General features: G+C 55.3%; 1 protein-coding gene across 6 annotated transcripts in view; it reads left to right on the plus strand.

Annotated features, from left to right (window-relative positions):
- The window catches only part of RNF220 (ring finger protein 220), a 187,749-nt gene that overhangs the window by 99,744 nt on the left and 68,472 nt on the right, over window positions 1–19,533 (plus strand). For all 6 annotated transcript variants that reach the window (XM_084527940.1, XM_084527941.1, XM_084527937.1 and 3 more), the window contains one exon: window positions 11,474–11,603. In XM_084527940.1, coding sequence (XP_084384066.1) covers window positions 11,474–11,603 — 130 coding nt within the window. The remainder of the gene's footprint in view (window positions 1–11,473; window positions 11,604–19,533) is intronic.

The following is a 19,533-nucleotide window of genomic DNA, read 5'->3' on the forward strand; positions in this document are numbered from 1 at the left end:
ATTATTGTATTCTTTTGAGAAACAAGGGCTCAAAGCATGGGGAAAGGAGTGAGATCAAACAGGAGGTTCTGGCAGAGTTGGGCTGTAAGATGCCCCATGTCCCCATCTCATGCCATAGCCACAAACCTTTCCTTGCAGTTATTTTTTGGGAAATAGGGGCAGAGCTGCCCAGGGAGCGGGCAGTGGCCATTCCTGTTTACGAAGCACATTGGTCTCTAATCAAATGCATATTAATTATTATTTTGGCAGATGCTGAGGCCGGCTGAGTGCCGCCTTGAGGTAGGACCAAAAAAGCCAACGCCTCTCCAGTCATGTTTAATAAAACACAGAATAAAGCCGGTGGGTTGACAGCCAGCTCCTTCCTGAGCCCAGGGAGGGAACAGGGAGGCAGCACCAAGAAGGGAAAATCCAAACGCCAGCTCAGCGTGCCAGGAGCCCGACCAAAATTGCTTTTTCCCTTCAACGTCTGCTGGCAGCTTTTCTCCTGCGAGCCGTGCCTGCGGGGAGCAAGGCAGAAATGTGGTTTGGGGCTGGGTTTTCCAGCAGTGCCTGGCCGCCCCATGCCCCCTGGCCGCCCCCAGCCCCTGTCCCATGGCTGCGCGCTTTGCTCGCTTTTATTTGTTTTCTGTCCTTTTCCAGAGCCACGAACAGACAGGAGTTTATTTTTCTGCACCTTTATAAAACACCCACTTATTAAAATTAGCAAGTGATGGGATGTTTAAGAGTACAAAAACATTGTGTTTCAAAGAAAACTTCCAAGCCAGACTCAAAGCAGGTTCAAAGGGAGGGTTTGCAAGCCAAGGGAAAGGAAGGTGGGGCGGGAGGTGCCCTGTAATCCTGGCCAGCATCCCCTGCCCGTGCAGCCAGGCTGGGCACGATGAGGTTGGCTCATCCCCATGGTCCCCAGCTCCAGCACCCGCTGCCCAGCCCTGGGCCATCCCTTATGACCCCACCGAGCTCTGCCAAATCCACGCTGCCCCTTCTCCTTCCCGTGGGCTGCTTTGAACCCCCTCCAGCCGCTCGGGTGAGCGCGCAGGCTGTTGTCTTTGCTTTCATGCTTCGCCCCGATTCTCCCCCTCCGGGGCCGCTCCCTCCCTTTCTGTGTGCCGTGGCCGCCTGCCACCTCGCAGCCCCCCAGGACAGCGTCTGGCGAGCTGTTTGTGTTAGCCGGGGGGGTGTGAGCCCCGCCGGCAGCGTGGGGCCGTGACGGCACGTCTCCCGGCCGAGCGCTCGGCGGGCTTGGATGCCGAGAGGCGCGGCGGAGCCAAGCGCTGAGCTGGCTCTCACGCCGGCCAACTCTGTGGAGCCGCTTCGGATTCGCACCCATGGAAAGGAAGGAGGGGAACCCAGACCGAGGCCTTGGTGCCATCATAAACATCCACTGCCAGGTGCTTAATGGGGTCGGGGATGGGGTGGAGGAGAGTGGGGGGTGCTTGGGGTTGAGGAAGGCACCCAGGTGAAAGGGGACAGGTACAGTGACATCGTGGGAGGCAGCAGCAGAGGACTAGTGCAGGTTCCCCATGCTCATCCACACCCCTCGGCACAGCAAGGGGACATTATCCCTTATGCTGTAGCCAAGACACCCAGAGGCACAGGGACGAGGGTGTCCCCATCCCCAGGAGCTGCCCCTGAGCACAGAAAGTGCCAGATCCTGGCAGCAACAGAACAGGAGTCAGGATGCGTCCCTGCCTCGTGCTGAGCATCGCTCTCCGGGGAGGGCAGGCTCTCAGGGTAGATTTCACCTTGTGCAGAGGGGTCAGCGAAAGACTCGCGCGCCACTTAAATCCCACTTAAGCACTCTGCACCAGGGTGAAATTAACTCCCTCCGCAGAATGAGCCATCAAGAAAAACTGATCTGAAACCCACGCCTGGGCCACAGCCGAGCCACGCTTCTATTAGCAACTAAAAAAATATTTCCCGTCCTTAGAGTTAAATGAGCCAATAGTTCAATCATGGAGCGAAAAGCAGCAATAGAGACGGGGATGCTGAGTGCCTCAGGTATTGGCAATCTATGCGAGGAATCACAATAAGCAGGGCTTGCCTGTTTTCCCTGTGTTTAGCAGCAGCGTTATTCAACAACCTATTTGCAAATGCCATCTTCCAAAGTCCTTTTTCCCCCTCGTTAAAGTTGCAGCGATAATAGGGCGATTACAGTGCAATAAGCTAAGCGCAATCCATTAGTGGCATCATGGCTGTTTTTAGATCTTAAAAAAAAAAAAAAAAAAAAAAAAAAAAAAGGCTGTTTAAGTTTTCTTATTATGCACATTAAAGGCAGGCAGTTCAGTCTGATCAAAGCCAACACCACCCCTGCGCTCCCCCCCGCCTCCCGTCCCTGCATCTTGTCCCCCTCTATTCATTAGTGGTCACAGCTGTGCAGGCGGCCAATTACTTGGGAATAATAAGTACATTTTGCAGTAAATTAAATATTAATTAGTCCTTGGCAGGTTGTTTTTTTTTTTTTCTTTTCCCCCTTATTTCCCTCCCTCCACCTGAAAACAGCGGGAGGGATGTGACACTGTCATTGCCTGCGTTGGCATGTAGCTGGAGAAGACCCCCGGAGGGATGATCCCTTGATCCCACAGCCAGGGGCTGTGGGGACAGAGTGACCTGGTGTGGCTGTGCCAATTTCTGTGGACAACAGGCCGCCCTGAAAGAGGACAGCCCTGTGGACAGCAGAATGAGCCCTGTGGATGGGGCTCTGTGGTCAGCTGGAGCCTGCTGCAGATCCCAGATCCCAGATGCTCACCTACACGGGGGAGGTGGCTGCTCCCTGCCACCAGAGAGGAGCCTGGCAGCAGGAAAATGGGGTCCCAGCATCGCACCCACCCTTCCTCCCTGCCACCGAAGTCAGCGTGAGCACAGACAGCTCTCTGTGGTGCTGTCTGCTCTTGCTAAGCCTTCACCAGAAGTTTGGGGAGCAGGAGTGAGCTACATTAGTGAGGCCGAATAGTCTGTGCCTGTCAGCAGATCCCAAGGTAAAAAGCTCCACTTGTCCAGCTCTTGGATTTACACTTTACTAACAGCTCTGCGGGCTGCCTTGTGATGCACCGCGCACCAATTCTCCCCTCAGTGCTCTTGAGTGCAATTAAGCACTTTTTTTTTTAAATGTAGTTTGACAATATGCAGGTTAGGTTTGTATTTTATTTACAGCTTTTACTTGGGGACCAATAAAACCACAGCTGGCTAATGTGAGATCTAAAACTTGCATCTCACTCTTTGCCTCGGATATCTTTTATATGGTAAACTATTTATTTGTGTTTCATCTTGTACAAACTCCTCTTTCCATGCTGAGAAGCCGAGAGCTCCAGGGGCTCTTTGAAGACTATTTGCTATAGGATAGCAACTGGAATTCTCTTTAAACATACGCGCCGGCTTTGTCCTACAACTGGCCTCTCGGTGTCAACATGCAGTTTTGTGCGCGTTTCCTGAGCAAAGCTAACATTTGCACGCTCCCCTGGCAATTGCACTCACAGATCCCTCTTGTTCAAGCATATCCCATCATTTATTCCTGCAAGCAAGCGTGAGCAGCAGTCGTTCCACGTGCCAAATTAGAGGCAGCATCAAAGCCTCTTTTAAAAGGAGAGTTTCATCCGGAGCTGGGGGTTGTGGAGAAGTGTGCTCAGGTATGGGGAGTGCACGGCATGGCAGGTCAAAACCATCCACATCTGAATTGCAAGTACATGGCCAACCCATCTCTGAGCCCTCGGGTTCTTAAAAAGCGACAAACTCTTCCTGGAAAGGGTTATTCACCAGCAGGACGAGATGAACACATGTAAAACCCCAGCGCATTTCAATGTCGTGCCATCAGACGCCCCCACCCATGAGCATCCCCCGGCTGCCGACCCCGGCGTGCCAGCAGAGCGGGTGTGAAGGGTGAGGTGGCATCAGGCTGGCAAGATAAATCACGCTGAAGCGCCAAATAGCTGCCTTACACGCTTTCACAACCCGAGGGTCGCGCTCTTGCCATAAAAAGGAAGATGAGCCCCGGCGAGATGGGAGCGATGTTCCCAAGGATGCCTCTGGGAGGGAAAGATCAAGAACCGCTGCTCGTAATGGCCTCGGCTGCTGAAACAGTCAAAGTAATGACGGGGTGGGGAGGATGCTGGAGGGGCTGGATGGGAGCCATGTGATGGGTGCTGGTGTGTGGCACCCCGACCTGCCGCTCCCCTCGGAGCCAGGACATCTGGCTCTCTTTTAAATCCCAGCGGTGATTTCTTTCATCTGCTGGAAATGGCCGGGACAAGCTCTAGGAGGAGAGAGGAGGGAAAATATTTTCTTTCTCTCTGGAGTTATTTTTCTGCTCTCTCTGTTTTCCGTTTGGCCCTTCCCTGGCTGCCTCGTGGCTCTCTCAATTCGCCAAGCTCTTCCTCAAGGTGAAACGAAGGCTCCGGGCGGCGGAGCTGGCGGGGAGGGGTGGGGGTCAGGGGCGGCTAAGCTGGGAGGGGGCAGCGCAACAAGGCGGCCTGATCTAGTGATTAAACAAAGGGATTCAGCCAACATGTGTAAAATTAAGTGATCAAGAGTTGATTACAGAGTGCATTGATTGTGTACTGATGGATTAAACAGAGTCGTGCTCGGGATGCGATTTTCCGAGCTGGGCACGGAGAGTGCAGGCAATTGACGTGTTGGCCAGAAGGACCCGCTTCTCCCAAGCCCTGGCTTTTATACATTCTCCGGATAAATCTGCAGAGAGGCCCGTGGAATTATAATCGATTATCCATTTCTCAAAGTCACTTAAGGGCCCTGAGCTACAAGCTAAAGTGCCGGTGCTGCGAAGAGGCATTGGGTATGCGCCGGCATGTGCAGGTGCTGGCGCGAGGGGAAAATGTGGCAATGACCCTGCGTGCTGCAAGCTGATGAATCTATTTTCTTGTAGGAAATAGTTTTGACAGTTCAATATCTGTGTTTTCGATATGTGCCCCACACACCCCCGAGGGAGGAGAGGAGCTGGAAGCTGGGGGGAGGGAGCGGGTGGGAGGCAGGGAAAGGCTCTGCCCCATCGGCCCTTCAGTTTGCGGGTGCAGTTCGGTGTAACCCCAACAGAATGGGTTGTCCCCACATCAAGGGCATGGGAGCTGCTCCACCAGGGATGGGGAGGAGCAGGAGGATGCAGGAGTGCTCTGCACAGGGTGCGTGGGGCCTGCGGGTACCCAGAGGAGCCCCTCCAGTGCTCCCCAGCCCCAGTGCAGGGCTGCTGCTGCCCCTCACCTCTGCACCCTGGTTTGGGGTACGTAGGAAGCAATCGGGGCATGGAGCAGGCCCTGTATAGTGCCTGGGGCAGCAGACCACAGCTCTTCTGTGGGCTCCCAGCCAGACAGTGAGATGTTCCTGCGAAACTCCCACCTTCTCCAGTTCCCACTGTCGTCACTTTTTGGCAGCCAGCAGAAGGTGCTTTGCTGCAGGTCTTTCCATCCCAGGAACTGACGCAGAGAGCTGATTATCGAGGCACACTTTGGCGATGCAGCTGAGCATCTCCTCCTCCCCATCCTGTCCCACCGGGCCAGCAGCTACCCCAGCTCAGTGGGCTGGGACAAAAAGCGCCCCTTGTACCAGCAAACGGGTTCAGAGGCCAGGTGGATGTCACCAGGCTGCCACTCCTGGACGCGCAGCCCCAGAGCTCCTTGTTCTGCGAGCACTTGGACCCTTCTGAAGCGGCCCCAGCCCTCCTCTTCCTCTCACCCTCCCAGGACCCTGTCACCGTCTCCCTTCCCGGCCCGCGCTCCTCTCATCGAGGATTCATTGTCTTGTCAGCCTCTAGTTAGCCAGCATGCGTGCGAATCATAAATTACCCCGCCCGGGCCTCTGCTATGCTTCAGCACAGACAAAAAAATTGCACTCCATCACCGTGTCTCCCGGCTTTTAGTGGTATTGATCAATGCTGCTCCCTTCCCGCCCCCCCCCCGCTTTTCATTTTAACCGAGCCGGTTAAGTGCAGTATCTTATTTTGTGCTGGGACAAATGAAAAGAATATTAGCAAGGGCTGAAATATATCTCTTTTTTATCTCTCTGCTACTTTTTTATTGAATCTTTCTGAGTAGGTGGCTTTCCGCAGGATGACAGCCTCATGACAGGCTCCTCATTAGAGCTGAGACAGTAATTGTGATGCATTTCCCTGCGCGGCCTTTTCACTTCCCCCCCCCCTCCTTCCTTTCCTCCTCTCTCCTTTTCCCCTGATTTGTAAAGTGATTGGATGTACAGACTCACTCAGTTTCTTAAATTATTGCCCAGCTCAATCCATCTTCCTCCATCCTGCGGTGGGCAGCCGCGATCTCCGCGGACAGAGAGCCCGGCCGGGGAGGTGGCTCTGGGAGGGGACCCTGGGGTCCTGGGCTTTGGGAGGGTTCCCAACAACCCACCAGAAATGTGGTGCCAGAATGGGACGGGACCGTGCCTGCCTTCCAAGGAGTGTCCCCGGCAGTGTCCCCCAGGGCCCCAGGGGGACACACGGAGCTGGTCCCCAGGGGCCACCTTGCACAACTTCGCGCCCGGAGAGGCAGATGGTAGAGCAACTCTTTTCTTTGGAAGGAAGTCAAGATTTTAGCATTTGCTGCCTTGGATCCCACTGTAGATGTTTTTTTAGCCTCGGGAGAAGCAGGTGTATTTGCTAAGCTGCTTGGCAGCCCAGCAGCTTACCGGGGATCGGGCTCCTTGAGGGGACGCAGGGGCTGAGTTTGGCTCTTTGCTGTGTCCCACTTTGCTCAGAGGGTCACAGAGGTCCCTCTGTCCGTCTGTCCTCCCCGATCACAGCTGTACAAACCCCTGCCCCTTACTTGGATTCAAGGCAGGGGTGGCTCCATTCCACGTGCTGGCCTGGGCACTGTCAAACAAATACCCATCCAGCTTCTGCTGGTGGCATGGAGAGGTGACTCCTCCAAAGCTTTAGCTTGCAAAAAAAAGCCTCTCTTCAGGACCCCTGCTCCCTTCCTGCATGCACAGCCCTCCAAAATACACCTGCTCCAGAGAACTGCAGCTCTGCTCAATGAAAGGTGACTCCATAGCGATCCCTTTTTTGCCCCAACCGTAGCCAGCAGGACCCCAGGAGGCACCCAGCAGGCAGGATGCGGCCCCATGAGCACACCATTAAACCACCCTGCGTGGCGGGGAGATGGGACAGCGATGAGCAATGCTACCACGCTCCCTCCCCTTTCCACCAAGTAGTTTTTGTCCCTCAAGGAGGCTCTGCTGCTGCGGGGACAGGTGCCCTGTGCTGCCCAGAGCCACCACCACCTTCATCACCCGTTGTCATCCTCCCCTGGCCGTGGAAGGCCCTTCCCCAGCACTCACTGTCGGGGCTGCGCAGCGCCAGCCTCCTGGGATGCTGCGCGGGCTCACGGGGAGAGGAGCGAGCGCCTGGCTATTTCCAAGCTAATATGGGGCTTTCTTTGAATTATTGTTTTTTGAGCTGGAAGGAAAGGAAGCTTGTCACACGAGATATCTGCTATCAGTACACAAATAACAGCAGGCCCATCACCGAATGGAAAATAATCGCCGCAGAAGCCGAGCCGAGGGGGAGCCAGGAGGGATTATTACAGGCGCTGGCAGCGGCGCTGCTGTCAAGGAGCCGGTGTCAGCACTTCCATTACCACCCACCTGGCTCCGGCACGGCCCCAGGAGCGGTGCGCGGGGCCCCGGCACGGGGTCATTGCTATTCAGGAGGGTTTCAGATCAACCGGCTGTGATGGGTGTTAAATGATGGAGTGTTTAAGAGGGAGAGAGAGAAAATGGGAGGATGAAATGGAGGGAGGCGTCTCGGAGAAGGGGGGGGGTTCTGGACTCAGACAAGTGGAAAACAGTTTGAGATGCTGGAAAATTAGGAGTTGGGAGAGCAGTGCTGGTCCTCCCGGGGGCAAGATGAAAAAAGGGAGAGTTTCTAATGGCCCTGAGGAAGAACAGTGTAGTGAGAAGATGCTTTGAGACCCGGGTGGGTGCCCTGGAGTCTGCCCAGTGAACGTCCTTTAGGAAAGATGAAGCAGATCCTCAGCAGGGAACACGTCCCCGTGAGCATTCCCCACACGTGCCACCCACGGTGGCACCCGGCGAGCCGTGCTGGCTGTGCTATAAGCCCTCAGCAGAGCTGAGCAACGAATTTAATTACAAACAATTTATTCCATTAACTTGGCAACTTGCTGGGCTCCTGGGCAGGGCGAGCCCTCATGCCTTGTAAACTTTGCTCACACAGAGTGACTTGGGAGCTTTAGTGCCATGTGGCGATGGAGGTCTGTGTACACCACATGCTGTTGGGGCCATTGGTGGGCTGGGTCCCTTTTTTTCCACTTTAATTCTCCAAAATAGCTTTTCCCATCTTTGTTGTGGCCAGGTTTTGCGAGCAGGGCTTTGGGGTAGATCAGGCTGGCTCAGGACCCAGTGGCATTACCCTGGATTCGTGTCAGCATGGCTGAGGCTGGGATCTGTCCCTCCATCCCCAGCAGGATCGGGAGGGTTTGGGGTCATTCCCACCTGGGCTGGGATCTGCTTGCAGACGCCCTCTGACGGGGCCCGTGGACAAATTCCTCCGCGCAGGGGTGCGTCTGCGCTTCGGGCACTCGGCTGTCGGAGCAGGAAATATTCCGTTTCAACACTTGGAGTTCAACATTTCCGCGGAGCCCAGGAGCCCAGGCAAACAGCGGGAGCTCCACGGCTCTGCCTTTTCATCTCTCTGGCACCGGCGAGCAGGGGGTCGGCGGGGGGGAGCGCGGCAGAGCCGAGGAGGGTAAACACTGGAGCCGAGCTGCGGCGGTGAGAGAGAGAGGGGCAAGGAAAACAAAAACACAGCTGCCAAAAAAACAAAAGGCTGAAAAGAGCCATTCAGGGTCTCCCAGGAGCTGGTTTGGCACAGGGCAGGACGGGGAGCACTTGCTGCTGGTGCAGGCATGGGGCCAGCCTGCTCGGGGATCTGGCCCCCGTGTTTCACCCTGGTCCACCCACACGCAGCATCCTCTGCTCTCCCTGAATACCTGGGTGCCCCGGCTCCAGAGAGGAGATAAAAAAACAAATACTGGAGATTTCCAAATGCTGGAGATTGCTGTCCTCTCCTTCCCTGCCACCCAGCACCGCATGGCACGGAGCTGGGTGCCGTGGCACGCGGCAGCGTGGGCGAGCGTGGGGCCCTTGGGCATGCTGCAGATGCGGCCCTGCTGATCCAGGGAGACACACAGGGAGCCTGGCAGAGCTGGGGAGGCTGGCGTAGGTGTCCTGCTGGCACCAGGACCATCCCCTGCCCTCTGCCTGTCACTGTCACTTAGCCCAGCGCCTGCCAAAGCGCAGATGTCAGCCCCTTGGGCCAGGAGCAGGGGCTTCTCTGCCTCCTGCTTTCAGGCTGTACACTGGGGGCTTGGTGGTGTGGTTGGGACCCTGCTCTCCTGCCCCTCTTGAAGCCCTTGCTGTAGCCTGAGCCACAGCCCACCACGCTCTCTGGGGCCAGGGGACCTTGCCCTGATGTCACAGCACCTCTTGAGCAGATGCAGGGTGACGGCTGTGTCCTTCCCCGACACGGAGTCGTCACGATTACCCATCACCCCCTCAACAAACACCCCCCAACCCCCGGATCACCCTCCGTGAGTGTCCCCATCCCAGGCTGAGGGTGGCAGCCAGGGGCTGGCTGGTCCCACGGCAGTGGCCGAGGCAGGAGGGCGGAGGGCAGCCCGCTCCCCCGTCCATCTGCACGCCCCGCAGCGGGGATCCAGCAGGATTTCCCGTCCGCTCAAAGGCCGCCTGTTTATTTTGGGAAGGAGACTCAGACAGCTCCATTGTTTTGCTGCGAAGCTGGGGTTATAAATAGCAGGTGGTCGGGGACGCTCCTGGGCTATTTTGGGCCCCCGCTACACAAAAGTGGAAAGGCTCCAGCAGGAAGGTGGAATTGCTGAAATGCCGACCTTTCCCGCAAGGGTCAGCGGGAGCTGCTTCTTTGGGCTTGGTTTCTGGGCATTATTAAAGATGAGGGCAGGAGCAGGAAAGAGAGGGGTGATCCCAGCCATGTGGCAGTACCCCTCATCCTCCCCTTTGCTGCGGGATGGGGGGACAAGGACCCGAGGGATATGCCCAGGGCTCCTCAAGGAGCTGTTGGGAGCAACTCAAGTCCAGCTTGGGCTCTCCACCGGGTCTGCATGTGGGAGAGTTCCCGGTGGATGGAGATGCAGGGGAAGCCCCATAGCACTGCCCCATGCCTCACTTTCCCTTCTCTTGTGTCAGGAGGCTGAAGAAGAAGGCAGGTGATGTCCTGGCGGCAGCCCTGCTCTGCCAGGCACATGTCGTGTCCTGCTGGAAGGCAGCAATGGGCCAAGGTGACTCTGACTTCTTTCAGACCCTTCCTCTCATTAAATGCCTGCGCCAGGCACCTACACTGAGCAGCAGGGCCCCAGTAAAGCTGCCTGTGCCGATGCTTTATACTTGGAGAAGGTCTATTCCTTTAACAGGGATGCATTTAACTGGGCTCTGCCATCGTTAGGAGCCATAAAATGGCACCTTTTGGCTTCCGATTGGAAGGCCACGCCGCACGTCGCCCCCTCGTATCCAGCACTGCCTGCTTTATTGTGCATTACTGCCTCTCGCTCGGGTTTAACCAATTTGATCCATGTCTAATACATAAATAAATAATCCAGCAGGAGGGTTGGCGTTGGATGACAACAGGCAGCTATAAAGCATGTTCCTCCCCAACGCAGCCAGCTGAGCCGGGCTCCGCACGCCCTCTCATGAGCAGAGCTGCTAATACAGCCGGGAGAGAGGGGCCCGGGCACCCCCTGGGCTTTTCCCTTTTATTGAAACTTCACTGTTTGCTTTAGAGTTTTATTTTAGGTTAAATAGGCACTGTATATTCCTTACAGAGGGGGCAATAAAGTTTCCGAGCTGGAGGAAATTGGCTTCGGAGCAAGGAAAGCTGGCAGGGCTGGGGATGTGGAGGGGTGGCGTTTGGGGACAAGGAGGGCAACAGCAGCACCCACATCCAGGGGCAAACGGCTCTGCCCTTTGGGGTCCTGACCACCTGGCTCCAGGGGCACCGAGGAGCATTAAGTTGGCTCTTCTTAATTTGTTGTTATTAGTTAATAGGAACAGAGAGAAACACTGTGACATCCATCTCTGAGCCGTGTTGTCTGCTCTGGAAATGGGGAAAGCTGGGGTTATGGAGGGGCACCCCAGAAATGGGGCTCTTTCCCCCCACTCTGTATCATTGGGATGCTCTTGTGCCTGTGTGCAGGACAGGGCCAGTCCCTGTCACTAGGAATGTGAGAAAGGAGGAGAAATGGGGATATACCAGAAAAAAAACTTGCTGGTTTCTAGACTCCACCAGACTCCCTCTGTGCCTGCTGCTCAGGAGCAGGAGCTATCAGAAAATCTGTCCTAAAGCTGCTGTACCCAAACCAAACTGCTGGGGGACGGGGCTCAGAGCAGGGTGCAGGTGATGCTGCATTCGGCCACCTCCCCAGGACTGAGGCTGCACAGGAGCTAAAGCTTTCCTCCCTCTTCTCCTTCCCTGCAGGCAAAAAGAAAGCGACGTTGTTTGACAGCCAGGCTCCCATCTGCCCCATCTGCCAGGTCCTCCTTCGCCCTGGGGAGCTGCAGGAGCACATGGAGCAGGAGCTGGAGAAGCTGACCCAGCTGAACATCAGGTAAGCAGCCACCCACGGCACCTCCAGCCTGGGGTGCCAGAGGAAATGTAGGTACGGCCACGAGCAGAGCTTTGCAAGAGTCCTGGTACCCTCAGCCTGGTCCCATCCTGGCCACATGGAATGCTGCCATGGCCAGGACATGTCCTATGATGGAGCAGGACTGCAGCATGCATGCACGCTGCCCCTCAGCTGCCTTCAGCTCCTGCCGCTTTCCCCAGCACAGCAAAATCCTCTTTTTTTAAAAAAATAAAATAATAATAATTGCATTTTAACTGCTAGCAGTTATTTAGGAAATGGCTGCAGCCAAGGGTTGGCAGATCCCTGCCCCTGCCTTAATAAAACTCAGCAGCCTTGGAAAAGAGCGTGTTTATTTCAATTATTAATGAATTCCCCGGTCATTAAAAGGTGAGGAAAGGAATCAAACGGAGGGCTAGAAGCTGAGTTACGTCACCAGGTGGTAGGAGGGGAGGGAGAGCACCTGCACCAGCGTGTGCATGTGTGCCATGGCAAGGGGCTCCACGCGGCTGCGGTGAGCGCAGAGGTAGCCGGATCCATCCCAGCCCCAGCTTGGCTGGGATCTTCTTTGCCACCGAGCAATAAACGTTACAGAGGGAAGGGAAAAGAGGGGGAGAACCAGAGAGGTCCCCAGGTGGGCTGGGAGCTGTCAGAGGGAGCACCCACACAGCATCGGGCCGGATCCTGCGCTCCCCGGCAGTGCGCAGGGAAGGAGGGCGCAGGGAAGAGCCAGCCCATTTATCCCCCCCGCCACCCGCTCCCCTCGCCAGCATAATTTATGGCGTAATTTGGGCCGCATCCAACTTAATAAAGGGCCACTGCAAATTAGTGAACAGGTTTAAATGAACAGAAGCAATTAGCGCTCCGAGGAGCCCATCAAAGAAGTTGGGCCAATATCAGAGCGAAACTGAAACCGCGAGCCAGGCGCGGAGGACGGCTGGCGCGAGGCGGTGATGGGAAGGTGGCGTTTAATGGGAAAGGAAAGGAAACTCTAAATCATAAAGCGTGACAAGGGCCATTGTGGGCCAGCTGACAAATGAAAAAGAATGGCATTATTCCTTTAAATAACAGCAGCAGTTAGAGAGGAGACAGCTCTCCCCGGCTTGCCCTCGCTTCCCTCGCCCGCTCCGCTCGGCCACGCAGGCGGCGAAGAAGAAGCAGAGGTCTTGATTAATTATTAAATAACGACTCCCTCTGCTCCGTGATAGATAACACTCAATCTAGGCTGCGGGTTGGGGTGAAGCAGGCTGAGCTGCAGGCAGCGGCCGTGCACGGTGCTGGTGTGCCCGCTGCGGAGGGCAGGATAGGGGCTCCGTCCCTCGGGTGGCCCCTTCTCCCATTCCCCCACCCTCCTTGCCCACAGGAGCCGGGAGCGAGAACACATCAACAAGAGGAGAGAGAAACTAATAATGATCTCAAATAACCCAATAAACATAAAAATAAAATGTAGGCCTATAAACGTGACGGGCACCGGCAGCCCTGGCCGCTCCCTGCCAACGCCGACTCGTTACCGAAATGGCTGAGCAGCTGTTCCTGATCAGCCTGATGGGGAGAAGCGAACCGGGGGGCTGCTTTCCAAGGGCCTCTTTTTTTCTTTTTTCTTTTTTTTTTTTTTTTTCTTAATTTAAAGAGGATGTAGCCAATCATGGCTTGCGCTGTTAAGTTTTAATAAACCTTAATGATTTGCAACAAAATCATAAATTTCCAGCACGGGGGGTTAGGAAGGCAGATCCCCTCCTGCCTGCTGAGCCAGCAGCACCAGGGATGCTGCAGGGAGGCAGCACGTTGGCAGCAGCCCCAAATTCCCCTGAGACAGCACAGCCCACGAGGCTGCCCTGGGGCCTGATGGAGAGGGGAGAGGCTGGCAGTGAAGCCATTTGTGAGGCTGCCCTGTGCTGTTGCCTTCAACAGGGTTTTTTGGGCATCACCGGCGCAGAGCTCAGCAGCACACGGTGGAGGCAGTGGAAGGGAAGGAGGAAAAGGGATTCCTCCAGGCTACCTCAGGAGCTGGGACAGGAGGGAGCTGGAAGAGCCACCCAAATGCTGCTGCCCACCCAGCCAACATGCCCCTTGCTCAGCTCTGAGGCCAGGTTTGCTGTCCCCAGGGGACAGGGACAGCCCTTCCCTGCGGGCAGCACCAGCACGGTGGGCACCACCCGGCTGAGCCCCGCACGCAGCTCCGCACGGCGAGGCCAGGCTCTCTGAATGCAAATTTCATTTCTGAGCCACTGGCGCTGTTTCAAGAGCCGGCAGCCTCCGAGCCCTTCTCGGTGTTACATATGTAACAGCCTCATTGAACTTGACATGTCAAATTCAGGCCATTTGTGCAAAATCTCCCTTTAATAATACCGTTTCATTTCGCTCAAATGAGACTTGAATGCATGTAAAATGGAAAAGGATATTTAAGCGCTAACATTAGGCAGATGTCTTGCCAGAGGCCGATTGAATATATGAGATTTTGAAGTGCTTAACACGTTTTCGGTGCTCCCTCTTAGAATATGTCACCTGGCTTTCTTTTTTCTCTCCCTCCTTTCTTCCCCCCCCCCACCTCTTTAAGCGAAGGGTATAAATTGAAAGAAAACAAAACTACAAACCTCGCTTTTATGGGGTTTAACTCTTGCAAGGCAGGACTGGTGGTGTTCCTCCTCCGAAGAGGAATTACCTCCCAGCTCACCTTGGCGGAGCATGAGCACGGCAGCAGGAGGGGTGCTCTGCATGAAGCCTATCTGAGCACTACACGTGGGTCTCCTCGATTCACATTCACCTGCTTTACACCTGGTTCGAGCTGGCACGAGCAGCACCCATGGGTGTTCCTGCAGGCAGGTACATGCGTGCCTGCACATACAGGTGTATTTCTGCCTGTGCTCCTGCAGGTTGATACGAGCAGAGCTGGTGAGGCACAGAGGGCACGTTCAGCAGTGCTTTTCTCTGATGGCACTGCTGATATCGCTGCTCTCCGGCACCTCTGCCACCTTAATGCTCGGTGTCTGCTCCAGCTCAAGTGTCACAGAGTGACTGTTCCTCAGAATTAGGGTCAGGACAGTTTTGTTCTTGTTTATAACAGCTGGGTCCTGCACCGCACACAGCTCCTGTGGATGGGGATGCTTAAACCTTACCCACTGCTCCCTGGGAAGAGACTGAATAGGGACGTGGGAGAGGCAGGGTGGAGAAAAACCCTTAGGAAGTCACATTACCAATATTACATTTGCTGAGTCAAGCACTTGAAGGCTGGGAAACATCCCTTTGGATGCACTGGTTTTTAATAACATGATGCTCTGTTCTTGAAAATGCAGTGCTCTTCTTAAATATATATTTGGCAGAGGTGTTTTATTTCCCTGCGTGACACCTAGCAGATCCCTCCCTGTGTGACCAGCAGCAAAGTTGTGCTTCAGAGCTGGGATCTCCACTCCCCAAAGAATCATTTTTATCATTACAGCCGGGGAATGGCCCAGAGGGGTGAGCGGGGACAGACCACAGCAGCTCTGTTCCCACTTTTGGGACTGACGGATGGTGTGAGCTCAGGCAGGGCAGCTCAGGAGAGAGTTAGTCTGACTCCTGGAGCCAGCTTTGATCCGTGTGAGAGGGGAAGAGCCAAACACAGGGCTGAGGCAGCTCCAGCTCCTACAGCACCTCCCACTGCATCTCTGCCAAGGCTTAAATCTCGCTTCAGCATCACTCTGAAGCTTTCTCTCCCTCATTTGCACATCAGCTCTTTTCCTCTTGCCCTTTTTACCCCTCTGTCCCCTGGCAGCCCAGCTGGAAGCACGACGTGCAGCCTCAGAGCCTGGCACTGCACCGAGCTGAGTGGCTCTCCTGGGGGTTAGAGGCAGCTCCAGGCATGGGGGGTAACAAATAACAGGGATGCTGGCAATATGGAAGGAAAAAGTGAAGGCTACGGGACCTTGAGAGATGGCCTGGTCACTCCACCTCCACCCAGGTGATGGTGACTGTCCTTGAAAGGTGTCTCCAGGTTGTGGAGAGGCATCCTGGATTTCATATCCTCTCATGGTTTGCTTTCTCAGTGTTTGGTGGCCTTTTGGGTTAAAGTCATGCTAATGTCTTAAAGTCATAATTTAAGTCTTAATGTCTTGAAGTCGTGCTAAAGTCAGCTAACCACCCAGAGCCCTTGGGCTGATGGACGAGGTGAGGGCACACCAGCTCCATGGTCCCTGTGTGCCCATGTGCTGGGGGCTTTCAGAGTTACTCCTGGCAGGGCACAGCAGGTAGGACCCCCAGCAAGTTATTAAACCTGGCTCTGCCCCTTCTCCTGCTTGGGAAACCTGGTGTTTAAGTACAGCTGCTCCTCAAAGTGCCGGGGGTGAGGGGCTGCTTCATCCCTGGGGGTTGTGCCGAGCCCTGAGCCACCCCATAGATCCCTTGGAGAAGCCCTTCCCCGAGTGGGAGCGGGCTGAGCAGGGAGGGAGAGCGGCCAGGCTGCCAGGCCCAGCAGGATAAATAGAGAGCGTAAAACCCAAATTAGCTCTGTTGTCATGTGTCACAGCGGGGTCATGGCTCTCACCTCAGGGCTCCTCGATTTATGCCTGGGGACTTTAACCTGACAGCCAGGTACTTCCCAGGCTTCTCGTGCAGCGAGCATTGCAGGTCCCCCAGCCTCTGGGCGAGGGAGGTTGGAGGCATTTGGGGGTGAGAGGGGCTTCTTGTCCAGAGCCCCACTAAAACACATGCTGCTTCCCTCCCTTAAATATGCACCAGCCACCTGGGAGCACCCAGAGAGGGTGAGGAGCCCAGGCCAACACGAGATGGCAGCCAGGGAAAGCAGGCGTTGACCCTACTCAACATCTCCCTCCCACTCCTCGACTTCTGTCGCTCTTCTTGCTTTTCCCCTCTTCTTTCTTTCCACCTCCTTCTTCTCCTTTCCTCCCCTGCTCCCCCTCTCCGTCCCCCTCCCTCCCTCCCCACCCCCCGGTATCAAGGCGACATCTCCAAGCCAAGTACTTTTAATTTCGCCCGTGGCCCTTGCTGACACGGTGGATATGCACAGCAAGTTAAATTCCCGCCTGATCAATAAAGCAGAAGCAGTGTGTCCGACTGGTCGATATTTTTTTATCTGTCTTCAGCCCAGTCCTGCTGATGACAGCCCCCTGCGCTTCAGCAAAGGCACTCAAGGGCATCGGGCTTTGGCAACACAGCTCTTTTTTTTTTTATTTAAATTAAAAAAAAAAAAAACAGATGCCTACAAAAAAAAAAAAGTTCACGGAGTTTGGCCTTTGCTTAATAACGTTTTATGATTTATCTTAATTTTTAATTGAAAAAAATTTGCGAATTAATTGATTTCTGGGACTTGCCAATTAACATTGTAATTGGGTGCATGATAAATTTCGAGGGAGCATCATTTTTCTCCCTCTCCCCCTTGTCACCGAGAAGGGGAAGCGCGAGGGCAGCCGCTTCCCACCCGTGCACCCCCCTCTTCCTTGCGAGGTGCCGCTGCCCTCCTCCCCCCGTGCTCCTGTATCTTAAAAGAAGGAACAAGAAAGCTAATAAAGTCGTGTTATTAGAGTCTCACCAGAGGTGACCCCTCAAGGCATAAATCCACGCTTGGAGATGGTGGGGACAGGTGCTATTAAGTGCCTGACCGTACTTTGTGCGGCGACGGGACTGGGTGCCTCCGGGCTTGGCCCTGCAGCCGTCATCCCCCAGCAAAACCCATGCTGCTGGGACAGGGACGGTGTTGGGGAGCTGCTGTTTCCCCCTGTGATGGAGCAGGGAAGGTTTTTGCATCCTGCCCTGCCCCGCAGAGCTGCTCAGCATCTGGGAGGCTGGATTCAGGGTGCGTGGGAAGGGGCAGCGTGGCTCCTACCAGATTTAAATTAACACCAGGGAAACCCACCCGGCAGTGTCAGCATTTGTAGGACATTTGGGTAGGGCACAGGGCCACCTGCAGTGCTGCCACCACCCACCCCACGTGCTGGTGTCACCCGACAAACGCCCTGAGCACCACATAAAGCCTGTGACCTTGGATGGGATTTCACTGTGCCACCCCAAAGCTGTCCCGTCTGTCCCCACTGCACCCAGGTGTGTGTATGGGGTGAAGGATTCCTGCCCAGACCAGAGTCCCCATCTTCTCCCCACCATCTGGGACACCAGGAAGGCTCGGAGGAGCCCAGGTCCACACCTGCTGGTGTCACTGGTGGGGAACCATGGGGGAAAGGAGGAAAATTTACGAGGAGAGGAGTCTGTTTATTATCTAGCCAATGCGGTGCTGCTGATACCGTGGATTTATCCTCTTTCATCCCCCTCTGATTTGTGTCCCTGCCCCTCGCAGTGGCAGATTAATTGCAGACAGAAAGGGCAGAGCGCACCCTGCGGCCCCCCCGCGCGCACAGAGCACAGCCCCGACCCTACATCCCGCTGCAGCCCCTACGGGATGCTGAGCAGCCCCACGACCTGGGGCTGAAGGCATTTCCCATCCATTTGCAGGGCAGGTAAGAAAACTTAGGTACATCTTCACTCAACAGCACCCTAAGGTGCTAGAAGTGCTCCTGGCAGTGCCTGCAGACTGGCAGCGCCCAAAGCCGATGCCCTAACCCCGTGGCACGGGTCCACGGGGAAAAGGAGGAAGCAGGAGGATGCAGAGCTGCATGGGGGGCCAGCACTGGATGGGTACACACAGAGAGCAGGGGTGAGAAATAAATCCTTGGTCGGTTATTTTCCCTTGAGCGACGCATGCCTCTTCTGCGGAGCCTGCTCTGAACCACCACGTGAGCTGGGAATAATTAAACACTCATTACAGCCGCGGTAGCAAAGAGCCCCCCGGATCAATCTCAAGCATGACCTTTCCTTCCGACTTCCCTCTTGATTTCTCCAGCCACCTCCTTTTCAAAGAGTGACACATTTTTTCCATCCCGCCCTCGCCCCACGCACCCACACTGCCTTTTCGCCACCCAGACCCCGCAGAAACCTGTCGCCCACCCTGAGCGGGGGCACGGGGCACCCTGAAAACGATGGGAGGAAAGCTCAGCAGGGAAAAAAGGAGCCGTGAGCATGAAGGGGACAGGGCAAGCAGGGGCCTGGGGTCCCTCGCTCGGGGTGCTTGGTGGTCCTGCTGCATTTCTGCTGCTCTGGGCTGGGCACAGCTGCCCGTGTGCTGGGCACCGGAGGCACACAAATATTGACTGGGAGAGAGCACTTGGGGAGCACAGATGGGACCAGGGGTGCTGCTGGGCCCCACTCCAGGATCTTTGGTGATTTTTACCATCACTCAGCCCTTTTCGCCATCGGATGCAGGGGGTGTTTAAATCAGTGCTTGGAGCAGGTTAAAAATCCCGACGTGCCTCCCCTGCCAGCACGGATCACGTCCAGCTGCTCCGGGGAGCTGTCACCCACGGCTGGGTGAGGATTTGGCCTTGTGTAGTTAAAAAAAAAAATAATCAAACCCTCATTTCCTTATTTAGGCTTCAAGTGACACTTCCACTTATTTAAACTGGCGTCCACAAAAATCCAATTCCCTCTCTGCCCGGCTGCTGCTTATTCCCTGCCGGCGTTCGCTCCGTGCGGCTCCGCTGCGGCTGCTCCATCCCGAGGCTGGGCTCCCGAGCCGCTAAAAATAAATTGTGTCCACCGGATTGTTTTTAAAGAAATAAATCAGCAGCTTTCTGGCCACGGCGTGCAGAAAGCTGCTGGCTTTGTGGGATGCTGGGCAGGAGCTGGGCGCGCTCTGGCTGGTGCCGTCACATCCCGGGGGCTGATGAGGTTGTTCTGCAGGGCTGGAAAATAGCAGCAGCAGCATGGCAATGCAGCAGCACTAAGGGCTGAGCACAAACACGTGTAACTGCCTGGGCTCGAGGAATTTGTTCTCGTGCTGTTGTTATTAATTACGTGGGGAGGTGCTGAGCGCAGCCCGTCCCTGAAGGATGCTCCTCCTAACCCTGAATGGGGGCTCTGTGGGATTAAATCC

Source organism: Aythya ferina (assembly GCF_964211825.1).
Source record: "Aythya ferina genome assembly, chromosome: 8".
NCBI lineage: Eukaryota > Metazoa > Chordata > Aves > Anseriformes > Anatidae > Aythya > Aythya ferina.